At 35.3% G+C, this 12,473-nt stretch overlaps 1 protein-coding gene across 1 annotated transcript; it reads right to left on the reverse strand.

Moving 5' to 3' along the window:
- Positions 237–11,977, reverse strand: LOC18607499 (transportin-1). Its single transcript, XM_007041691.2, has 29 exons — positions 11,419–11,977; positions 10,406–10,693; positions 9,527–9,616; positions 9,363–9,440; positions 9,187–9,267; positions 8,668–8,718; positions 8,406–8,491; positions 7,881–7,947; positions 7,722–7,778; positions 7,607–7,636; positions 7,435–7,494; positions 7,194–7,307; positions 6,687–6,800; positions 6,318–6,416; positions 5,957–6,082; positions 5,804–5,878; positions 5,567–5,638; positions 5,292–5,402; positions 4,302–4,385; positions 3,495–3,602; positions 2,945–3,046; positions 2,649–2,711; positions 2,501–2,575; positions 2,277–2,348; positions 2,024–2,148; positions 1,808–1,859; positions 1,657–1,725; positions 1,513–1,572; positions 237–1,078 (listed from the first exon to the last, which is right to left on the reverse strand). Exons 1-29 carry the CDS (start codon positions 11,605–11,607, stop codon positions 995–997), a joined length of 2,682 nt encoding a protein of 893 aa, XP_007041753.2. The 5' UTR covers positions 11,608–11,977; the 3' UTR covers positions 237–994.

Consider the following 12,473-nt stretch of genomic DNA (forward strand, 5'->3'; position numbering starts at 1 on the left):
ATTCTCTTCAAGACTAAACATCAATAAAATTAGTGATATTTTTACAAGCACGGAAGGAGGAAAAGAAATTCAGGCAACAGGATGGAGGAAGATGATGAAAAATAAGCAGGAAGAGAAACAAGCAATATTAGTACTACATATCTCCGCTAATTGTGTCGAAAACATTGATGCCCGCAAGAAGAGCTAAACAAGGATGATGAAGATTACCAGGAAAACGAGTTCCGAGGGGGGAAAGGGAAAGTAAAAGGAAAGTTGCCATATAAAAGAATCAGAGTAGCCAAAATTGTGCTTGAAACCCAGACGGTACAATTTCCATGAATTCATTAAAAGACCAGGGGCTAACATTTATTGGCCCCGCACAACTCCAATCTCATTGTTGGAAAATGCAGAAAAGAGATTTATCATGCTCCACCCTCCAATAGTATGTTACAGACTAAATAATACTGAAAACACCCAAAACTTCTAATAATCAACATCTAATGCCCTTGTACAAAAATCTGTGGACATCACAGACCAAAAACCCTATATCTAATTAAATAATCAAAATAAGAGATGAAAAAAAAATCTCATCAGTCAAAAATAACGAATGCAATGCTTGAATCAGATACTTTAGCCATCCTTCAATTACAAAATACCAAAGAAAACACCCCCTTGAAGCTTTGAACGCTGCGTTCCCACATGCTACATCCATACACAAATTTGTCAACAGCTCCACTACCCCCTCAAACCAAGCACCATGGGGACAAAGCCGACTTGTTTTAAGTTCTCTAAGAGGTGCAAACTTGTTCCAAGCTTTTTCAATAAATTAAGGCAAGAAACTGATGCTTTGCCAGTGAAAAATCATGACCACTTATGGATCTTTGCTTATATCAATCACAGCTCCAATATAGTCAAATAATGCACAAATATACCAACACTACTGATGCTGATAGACATCTCTGAAGAACCACAGATAACGTAGAATAGTGACAAGCAAGGATAACCAAAAAAGATCTTATACTTGATATTTAGAAAGTTTGTCCTTCACTGGTGGCTCCAAAGCAGACATACACTGGTCCCACGCCCCATTCCTAAGCATCTGCAATAAAATTAATTTTCCGACTCAGTGAATGAACCTAGTCTAACGCATTTTACGATTTTGTAACTAACTACTAGAAAAAATATAAATCATCAAAAAGTACTCAAGTTCCCTTGTTTATTGGATTAGTAAAAAGAAAGGAAGAAGCATAAAGAAGGAAAAGAAAAAGAATTTTCAATCAATGCACTAAACAAGATATTCACAGCAATAAGGTAACCTATATACCTGTAGGAAAGAGAATTTTTTGCAGAAGTATATCCAGAAAGAAGTAATGCAAGTAATAACAAAGATTCAAGGACTATTAGTATTTTAACATATATTAAGATACAATATCAGCAAACCACTAAATTCCAGCAAGAGCAAATAAAATTTTCTAAGGTATAATCATTTAGGAATTTGCTCTAAAAGCAATGCCTATGGAGACAAAGGCCTACCTGTTTATAACCATGCAAGACCTGGCAAACATCATTATGTAGTTCTTCGCTCCTTATTTCCTACAGACATAAAATGACTTCAAAAGCTCAAACTTTAGTTTAAAAGATACAACCCTCAAAAACAATATATAACAGCATCCTTACATGCCAGCTTGCAATAGCTTTGCACATGAAAACAAGTGAACTCAGAGCCCCTGATGGATTTGCCCTGACCTGAAAAAGTTTAGTACCATCCAAGCATATTAGATTATAAATTTAACTGTTAATGAAAACTATTACAAAGGTAGATGCATACCATTGCACATAGACCTCTGAAGGCATCCTCTTTCTCAATATCATCACGTATCCTGAAACAAATTGTTTGTCAAATGGGTTGACATAAAGACAATGCTAACAAAGTAAGAGCTAAATTCTGCTCTACTAAGTGTAACTAAAGGTACCTTACCATAGCAGTAGCTTAACTGTACATCAAGAAATAATTTAGAAGCCAGGGAGATAAATTAATACTCACGTAGACAAAGAAATACACCATGACTGCATGAAATGCTCCATGTGTGGCGATACAAGCTCTGGACAGACCCATGCAAGCCTGCCTAGTGTAATTGCACTATTTTCAACAAGTGACTTGTTGAGCCCCTGCTAATCATACACAGATGAGATTTTGGTATCGAAACAATGCATGCAGGAGCTAATGCACAAACACATAGTTATGCACATGTGTTCATGCATCTCAACAAACTTCACCAACAGAAAGGGAAGATTACCTCTGCATGCTGAAGGATTGGAACCAAACATGAGATCACTGTCATGACAATCGGAGAAATTTCTTGACGAACCTGAGATTAAAAAGTCAAATAATCACTTACGACATATGAGAAAAGCATGCCATTAAAGCAACAAAGGGGGTGTCAACTCATGAGGAAGCCCTAGTCAACAAAATGGTAAAACTAATCTAATCATCAAGCCGCAGAAGGAAGACCTCACATACCTTGATTGCTAGCTCTCCAATAGCCCAACACGCATTGTTTGCTACTGAAACCATTTCCTTTAACTTGGGGGCGTTCTGCATGGACATATACTATGTAAGAATATAAAGATGGCAAACTGAGATTTGAAGTCCCAAAATGAGTCCTTACCAATTGCTTGGCTGCAATATCAAGAAATTCAGACAAACGAGGATGCAAATGAACAGAGCAAACCTGATCAAAGTCAACATCAGAATAAGTTAAATTAACTACCTAATCACTATAAGAATGCAATTAAGAAGTTTCAAACAGATCAGCTGGGACATGCTTAAGGCTTATCCATCAAGAGAATTGCAAGCTTCATGTCCCTAGAATCCCACTAGTCATGGCAAAAAGAGGGAAGGGTGAAATTTTATTTAGCCTACAGCTCTAAGTTAGAACAACCGGTGGATTCATTTTTAACTTACTCTTGCAAGGTCCCCAAGAAGTGCAAAGGCACTTTGTCGAACATCAGAAGCATCATCCATGCAACATTGCAAAAGCAGGTCCCTTAAATTACTCTGTGAAACCTGCACAGAATAGGTCCACATGAGCAAAATAAACATAATGGTTGACATTGTAATATAGCATGCTTAACTAATCTTTAATTTAATAGTTAATGGCGATATCCAGTTTGCAACTCCAATATCCAGAACAAACGGACAAGTCATCAAAATGACAATTAGACTTTCATAAATTGAGAGAGATACAAAAATTTTAAAGGAAAATGAGCGTAAAAAAGTTTCCTATATGAATATTTCCAATTTGTCCAATGGATACTTAACCAATCAGCCACTAACAGATAGTAATCACTAGCAATTTGGCTTCACATTAATCTCATTATATAGAAACTTCCAACAGAGGCGCGATTCCCACTTTCGTGCAGGATAGGAAGAAGAGGGGGTTGGGGCAGGGGGGGTAGGGGAGGTGTTTAGCATCACATCTCTTTTCATTAAGAGCGAAGGAGAAAGCATGTACCAAACTCTCAATTCCACTACCAAGGCCCTCTGCAAGTCCAGAGAGCAAATCAAGTGAGCATACAATAAACTCCTTATCATACTGAACCCCAGCTGAAACAGGATCAACCTGCAATAAAAATTCTCATCAATGTCTTTAAAAAGTAATAACAATGCATGTTTATAGGTCAGAAAGACAATGGTATGCAAATAGAAAAGCAGATTGCATAAGATGAAAAATCATGCATCCAGAGTATCACAAAAACTCAGTTACTTGAGGTAAGATTCCAAAGATAGAGATCATGTAGCAACTTGCCAGTTGATTCCTCAGATCTTGTAAGTTTTAACCATAACAATATGCAAAATTTTTGGACATATATGAAAATGCAGATAGATGCACTCAATGATTTCTCTCAACGTCTATAGTATCCTACCCTGATCAAATAAGGTAGATTTGAATATATATTGTTAACGCAAATAACAACAGAAAGCAGCACAAGTTGAAAGAACTCTACTTAATAAATGCTATACAATGAAATTTCACACAGGTCTTGGCTAAGCATCTTGATATATCAGAAACTAACACAAACTACCATTCTGTCACTGATAATTAAAGATAATAACATGATGAAACAGAACAGAAGTTACACAATAAAGAAAAGCACCAAACAATATGCTGCTTGATCGAAGAGATCAATCACATTGAGAATAAAATATTTAAAAGCATCAGCCAACCTTGAAGGATAGAAAGCACAAATGAACAATTAAAATTGAAAATTAAAATATAAATTGTTGATTCTAGAGTATTATAAATTGAATTTATCAAAACCTTGGCCAATTGTTGAGTCTGGATGATATTTATGCACCTCTGGAATACAGGCTGAGCAAATTGAGAGAATCCAGTACCCAATGCCTGAAAATGTAACATTAATTAATCCTAGTGGTAACTCTACTAAATCCTGTACAGGCATCATCTTGTCAAAAAATATAGCACATTAAAAATGAAAGATTACAAGCAAAAGTAGGATGCCACAGATGTAACGCTAATATCAGCATAAATATAAATAAAACACAGAAATGTATGAAACTGGCTTAATATACTCTAAAAATAAAATGTTTAAGAAAGCTATGGTGCTCAGCTGACTGCAGATTAAAAAGAACTAAGCAAATTGGAGTATCATGGCTCTGAGATCAATAAGAACTAGTTATTTAAACACGCTTTCAATTTTTAATCACCCGTCTTCCAAATTATATCATGCAGAAGAAGAAAGAGGCCAAAACCATAATAGACAATAACTACCTTCTGAAGAAAGAAGGTTCGGATGCTCTGTGAGCAGATAAGAACAATCAACAGATGTAGCTAAAAAAGAACAGACATGTCCTTTAGAGATTTGCACCTCCCCTCAGGCCACACCACAGAAAGCATGTATCCAGAGTCACATTTTGTTGCAATTATTAAGCTTATCACCTAGAAGTATCAGCATTGGTGTTCCCCAGCTTCATAATACCCAGTCCCTCAAATCCATATTACTAATTTTTTCACTCATAGAAGCTGTTCACTTTTGTCGCAGTATGCATTAACAATTATCAGAGGATATAGTGGAACGATAAAACTGGGACAATTTAATTACAACTAACTCTATAGCAGCTTGCAGTCTCTTTCCAAAGTACAGCTAGATGTATTCAAATACTTGCTGGCCTCAAGAGTGAGAAAAAAAATATAAACAAACCACTAAATCAAGGTTAAAAGTGAACATCACATCTCCCCTTCCAAAAGAACAAAAAAAATAAAAAGGTCAAAGAAGGATGGTTAAGTGACCTGTGCTATGGACGTGAAGCACTCAAGCAGTGGAAAGAGATCTTTGTCAGAATTTGAAATCTGCTGCCACTTTGCAATGAGTGGTGGCATCAGAATTTCAAGATAAACGGGCTGCAAATGATAAAAGCAGTCAATGGAGAGAATCATCTTTATCAACAAACAAATAAACCCACCAAAAAATGCAATAGCTTTTGGGCATAAGACTCTAATATATATCAGAAGGAAGAGACAAAAATGCAAGGAACATTGTTATTATCTTTAGCATACTTATATACCTGATTCAATTCCCCTCCGACAGCATCTGCTAGAGTTCCAATAGCATCATAAACAATTCTAAGGTTCCGTCTCTGCAAATGATTATGCACATATAAGTGAGCCAAAATTTTTCTTCAATGGTGAAGATGAAACAGCATATGAAATAAAAAAAGGTAACAACTGACAATGCCAGGTCTCATAAGCCATCATTGCAACACTAAAAAGAGCTTATTATAAAGTAAAGGCCAGCAAACAACCTGATACTTGCCAAAAGCACACATAAGATGCTGTAAAATTATTTCCAACCTTGGTGCCAACTCTTCGGCAGCCTCCTGCAAATGAATAAAATGTTGTTGAAATCTATAAGAACATAAATCCCAAAATGCAAAAAGTCATAGTAAGTTTATAACCTCTTCAAGTGTTGCAAAAGCTGAACAAGCAGCCTCTTGCACCCGCTTGTTAGTATCCAATATTCTTCGAAGGAGACCCATAAGAGCTGCATCAAACTGCTCATAGCCTTTTTGATGACCACTATCCTGAAGTAAATGAAACATGACGGATCTCAACCACATAATCCAATGCCATAGACAAAAGAATGAAAAGAAAGTTTCTACTGTCATGTGCCAAGAACAACAAATGAATGGCATAAGATGCAAAAAGGTAAACAATTTTGTTGGTCATGGTGGTTATTTATCTTTACTAGTTTAGAAAAGGTATTAGCTGGCTAATAGCCTAGAGAAGAAACATTGCAGAGAAAATCTTCATCCATACCTGAACAATGTATTTGCTGAATCGAGAAAGTGTCCAACAAGAAATACTCCTAATGAGAGGAAACTTATCATCTAAAAGGGGAATTAGAAATGCCACAATCTGCACATATAAATATATTTGTCTATTAATTCAATAGTCCACGAGAGTAATGTTAACAGAATAAACAATACTTGAAAATTCTTCTTGAAAGTGATGAAAAGCATATTTGATATACATATTAAAGACAAGCAAGCATGACAAAGAAGAATAAAGTAAAAGCAATTCCAAAAACAACAATGACAGATAAATGTTATGTGTGCAACATTTATTCTTCACCTCTTGTAATCTGCCTCAAAACTTTGTGCATCAGTTCAAAACAAAAAAAATTACCTCAGACAAATGAGGATAAAGACCATTAATGCAACCTTCACCTACTGCACCAAGAGCCAAAACAGCAGCTTCCCTATCTTTCCAGGCTTCGTCACCACTAGCAGATAACTTGGCCTGCAGAAATTCAACAAGTGAGAACATGTAATCAATATGATACCAAACAGCTCAACACCAAAAGAATAAATATTTATGCAACTACTACTAAAAGTCAAGTGAATTTCTAAGATGACTATCTTCTCTAATGAAGTTTCATGCATAGGGGCAGCAAAAATTCGGCATTAACAGAAATAACCTTTGTGATTCAAACTAGCATATCTACATCACAGCAAATGATAGAAGTTTGCAGATTCTGCAGCAAGAAAAAATCTGATCTTCTGATGTGCACTGATGGAACAAACTGAATTTAACATCTTTTGGCCAAGATGAACTCATAATGTAACATCCCTATTAAATGACCAACAATATAATTCCATGATCAAACTTTGGCATCCCCAATAGGTAACTTACCTGGATAATAGGCATCAAAGAAGGAAGAATTTCATCCCCAAACACATTTGATAGAACATCAAGAGCTGCTGCACTGCATTTTCGTAAGTTCCATATATTGAATGTGTCATCATCCTGCACCAAAATGATCATTTAGGAAAAATTTCCACTAGAAAACAGATCTTTCTTAAACTAACCGAAGTATAGAACATAAATATGTTACTTGACTCCGATTGACTAGCAAAGAAAAAAAAGTACTTACATCATCTTCTGCATCATCAGAACCATGAAATCGTGATGTATGAAATCGAGGTTTTAGATCCTGAAGATGAAATGTTATGAGAAATTATATCACAAACCACTTTCAGCAAGATAGAATGCTGACATAAAACAAATTACTAAGAGCATAATGATCAAATACAAACTATACTAACCTGATCTCTGTCTGGAAGAGACTCATCTTCCTACAAGAATGAATTGATTATAAGAAAATTATCAAATATAATTGCCAATTCAGATACTGTGAAAACAGCAGATGACAAGAAATACCTCAGCGTCAACAAGAGACTCATCATCATCAGCATAAACCATGTTTGACAACAAAATCTACAAAAACAGTAACAGATACATGAAAAGCTATTAAAAATGGCTCTGCAAAAACAAAAAAAGAAGATATAAAATAAAAAACTGAGCAAAGTATTAGCATACTGGAATTAGACGTGGCAAATATTCTCTCAAATTTTCGGATGGTAACTGGGCGTCACAATAAGCAGACCTGCCAATCAAGATCAACATTGAATCATAAACATTAGCTGGGACAGGAGGGGATTAGGTAAAATGCTAGTAAAGCTAAATGCATGGCCTTCATTCCTCTCCATGCCTAGATCCAAGAGAATGAATCTACATTTTTAACAGAAAGGATTAAGCATATGATGGCTACAATATTCAAATTTCTTGATAACTACAGCCCAATTTGCAACATAATAGCACATAGAGCAGAGGCACAGGGGCAAGCACACCTCCAACACTTCGGGCATATTTAACACACATTATGTGACACAAGCAGAGGTGAGAAAGTAAAAAAGGTCTAATTTCAGGAGAAATTGCATTCTGCCAAAAACTTTTAGTTTGTAGCTCACCAATCTGCATAAGCTATCAAAAATATGGTTTTAAAAAACCTATTAATCTACTTATAAGACATTTAGACATGGACTGCACAAAGAAGAAAGTTACCAAAATTCACATGCTTCAAGTGCCACTTCATCATCACTGTCCTTATTGACTTGCAACATATATTCAATAACATTCTTCAAATGTGGCTGTGAAATAGTGAAAAATCACATCAGGGAAAAGAAAATGGAGGTTGTGGATAGGTATAAAAAGAAAAAAGAGCATGACATATAAACTAAAAAAAAAAAGTGACACTAAGACACTATATACTGCAATGAAGAAAAAATGTGCGAAAACTAAAATGTAACAAAAAAAAAATACCCACCTCTAGAAAAGATGGACGGACTTCAATTAGCTGAACAAATGCTGCACAAACCTGATCATTTGGCAGGGAAAAAAATTGATTGGAATATGCTCAAGCTTCGAAGAAAAGATAGATTCTACAACTCACCACTACCTCATAATACTAAAAATTTGTAAATGTTATACGGAAGAAAATTTGGTGGGCAACAAAAACAGTTCTTTTCTAGTATCCTAGTTACTTGATACATATATTAGCAGTGTCCAGCAAGTATGTAGTCTCATGACAGAGAAAAACCAAGCACCATTAACATCAAAGACTAGACGCAAAAACATGTCTGATTCCAGTACTGCATCCTCAAAATCAATGCTGAATCAGAAAATCAGAAATGAAAAGTGACACATAACAAGCTTTTATAGATTTGCACTAATAGTAAATTATAAGGAAAATTAGGAAATATTTAAAGCACATTTGAGTATTCCATGCAAAAGATTGAATTGTAATTACAAAAAAAAATACAAGAGGAAAAGAGAAACTATTCACCAATTTCCGCACTTCTGCAACAGGGTCATTAGCCAGGACAAACAAACCCTGAAGGTATTGATCCATGGATGCATATAAAGCCTGCAAGAAATTAAAGTATAATATCAAGCATTGCCCCAAAAGTATCAGCATGACATCCATAACAATTAAGAATACAAACTTTCAAGTTAACTTACAGAAGGCATCAACATAATGTATTGGTTTACAGAACCCAATGAAAGCTTTCTCAGAGAAGGATGTGGAGACTGAAAAAACTGCTCATAGAAAAGGAACTTGATTAGTGACAACAACAGAGAACTTACATATGCATGATGGAATTTTAATAGGAAATGCAGTTCACCTGAAATAATCGAGGAAGGAATATGTTGATGGGCCTTTCAGCTAACCCAGGCACATCCGTATCCAGCACTTGCGGTATATCCTCACAAATCTGTGTTACAAAAGAATGGTTGATGCGTTAAATGTAATTAAATTGGTACAAAGTTGGCCTCTAAATGTGTCTATGCTGTGGGAGCTTTTGTTAGCTAGATTAAAAGTTTGATCCTCAAATTGAAATAAGACCAACAACATAAAAAATAATCATATCCATTAATGTAATTTGGCCCATTGACAATCACCAGGGATGCATCGCTATCATAAGTAACAAAAGCACCTAGAATATTTGAAACAGCTTTCAAATATCATAGAATACCAGGGATTCTGCATCAGGAAATGGTATATAAGCTATAAGCATATTAAGAAGTGAAGACAGCAACTAGGAAAAAATAAGTAGAACTTGTTGAAACCGTCTACCAGGTATAATTTCAAGGCAATCCCTTAGTGAGATCTGGAACCTTGTTCCACCAACAATGTTTGTTTGCAGGTAGAGAAATCTAGTTCTAGAAGGCCAAAAAATCATCTGCTTGATCTCACCATACAAGATGGGGAATGAATATTACATCTCACCCAAGATATTTTATACCATACTAACTTCATGTAACTAATGCTGAATGTTTTCAAATAGCTTTTGCACTAAATTACACCTACATGCTTTTATTGATTTAATTGACTCCTCAAAAAGTTTATAGTCTCAACTATGTAAAAGTATTACAAAACGAAGGTTTTACTAGGAATAAACTAAAAGGAAGCTTCTCAATGACCTTTCTTTTTTTTGCTCAAACAATAATATGACAACTTCCATTCAATAATGACAGAAATTTGCAAATTATTCAGTGCATACCTTTGACAATGCATCCATAGCACCTTCCATGTGATTTAGGTCATTGCTATCCAAGCAATTTACAAGAGCTTGCAACAGCTCAGGCCACCCCAAAATTCCTCCTAGTTGAACAACCACAGTCACAATAGTCCCAACTGTTGACCTAATGTGCTTATCTGCTGCTCCTAAACAGGGTAACAATTCTGACTTTATATATTGTTGGTGTGCAGGAGCCATTAACTTATATGCAGTTCTGAGATTATTTTTCAGCAGCAGACCAGCAGCTTGTCGAATCTCTATCGATTTACCCTGCATAAATTTCCAAAAATGAAACAACGTTTCATTAGCACATGAAAGCAACCAGGTGTTCAAAATATATCCAAAGGAAAGAACATCAATTTCTTGCAATAGACACCAGCATAAGAGCAAACTACATCATACTGGATATGTTTGGATAACAAAACATTAAAAAACATTAAGTCCTCGCACCAACTAACGGCTTGGTTAAGAACCACATCCCCAGCTAACCCATTTTCAAGCTTGTGTGTGTGTGTGTGTGTGCTGTAACATAGTAATTATCATTTCTCAATTAGGAGGGATGGCTGAGGTATCGGATTGCTAATTCTTTGTGCAGAATCAAAACCATCGGCCAAGGTTGCCCACCAAAATCCTTGTTTAATCCAAAAACATTATCCAATCAATCCAGAATACAATGCCTCTCCAACCAAGGGAAATTCAGTTTAAATCATTAATTCCTCCACAAACACGTAACCCAATCAATACCCAGAATGCAGTTCATTAAAGAAACACCCAATCTTTGCAAATTCTAGTCCAAAAATTATTAACCCTGCAAACGCCCAATTCAAACATACTCTAGAGATACACAATCCAATAAAAGAAATAAAAACAACACTTCCTTTATAAACATATAAGCCAATCAATACCATAATCCAGTTCCTCAATAAACACTAAAAACCCAACCACAAAAGAAAATTCTACTAAACTAGTTTCAAATGAAACAAGAAGGAGCAAACCTCGGCCCGTGCAAGGATAAAAGCGAGATAGTTATTGAAATCAGGGAACTGAGAGTAGTGCTGAAGCTGTTGACAAATCTGAGACTTATCAGCGGAAGAAGAAGGCGAAATCTGCTGCTCCAGTAGTCCACAGATCTCCTTCAACCCCTCTTCTTGCGGCTGCCACGAGGCACTCCCAGTCGTCGCCATTTCTATTTAATCGGATTCTGATTCTTTAATAAAAAAATTTGATTCTCTGATTTCGATTCCGATTATTAGATTAAGTTTCGTAGACAAAACAAATAGATTTATGGGTTTTGGGTGTTTGTTTCGGTCGAGGGGTTTTTCGAAGAGGTTTGGACAAGTTGAGAGATTTTGGTAGACGAAGCTGCAGCGAGAAGAAAGGGAGACGAATTTTTGCTGGGGCAGTTTTATTTATGTATAGTACTACATAATACAAAGAGTTTTTCTTTTTTTTTGGTAAACTTAGGGGCCGCTTAATTTGATCAAACTTGCAATAAGAGGGGAGATTAGATCAGGGATTTTGGGTTGGGAATTGGAATTGGAATTGGTAGGACTTGGTTAAGAGTTGGACCGTGGACCGTTGGATTCTAATCATTGTTTTGTTTTTGTAAATTTGTGTTTTAGGTGTGGGGGTGGGGTCCTCGAATTATTGAAGCAAAACCATCATTCAGTGCCTGAATGGAAGACTCTCTTTTATATTTTAGAAAATATTAAGAAATTGGTGAAACTCCTAAGTCCTAAACTTATAAGCAAAATCCATCATATTTATAGTGAAATAATTTGTTCTCTCAAGTTAGTTCTAAAATTCAGTGAGAATTGAAGAAGAAAAGAATTGATTTAAGCTTTGTACAAACACAAAATATTTCAATAAAATTACATTCTTAAAACAATAAGAAAACAACTTAAAAAAAAAAAAATAGAATGATGCATTTGTTGTGTCAAGTGATTCGGAAAAAATAAATATAATGTATCAATCTAGAAAATAAAAAAATTTAAAAAATTTATAAACGTAATCGTTATATACATATTAAGTTAAAATTTTAAAAAATAAT

Source organism: Theobroma cacao, chromosome 2 (genome assembly GCF_000208745.1).
Source record: "Theobroma cacao cultivar B97-61/B2 chromosome 2, Criollo_cocoa_genome_V2, whole genome shotgun sequence".
In the NCBI taxonomy this organism is placed as follows: Eukaryota; Viridiplantae; Streptophyta; class Magnoliopsida; order Malvales; family Malvaceae; genus Theobroma; species Theobroma cacao.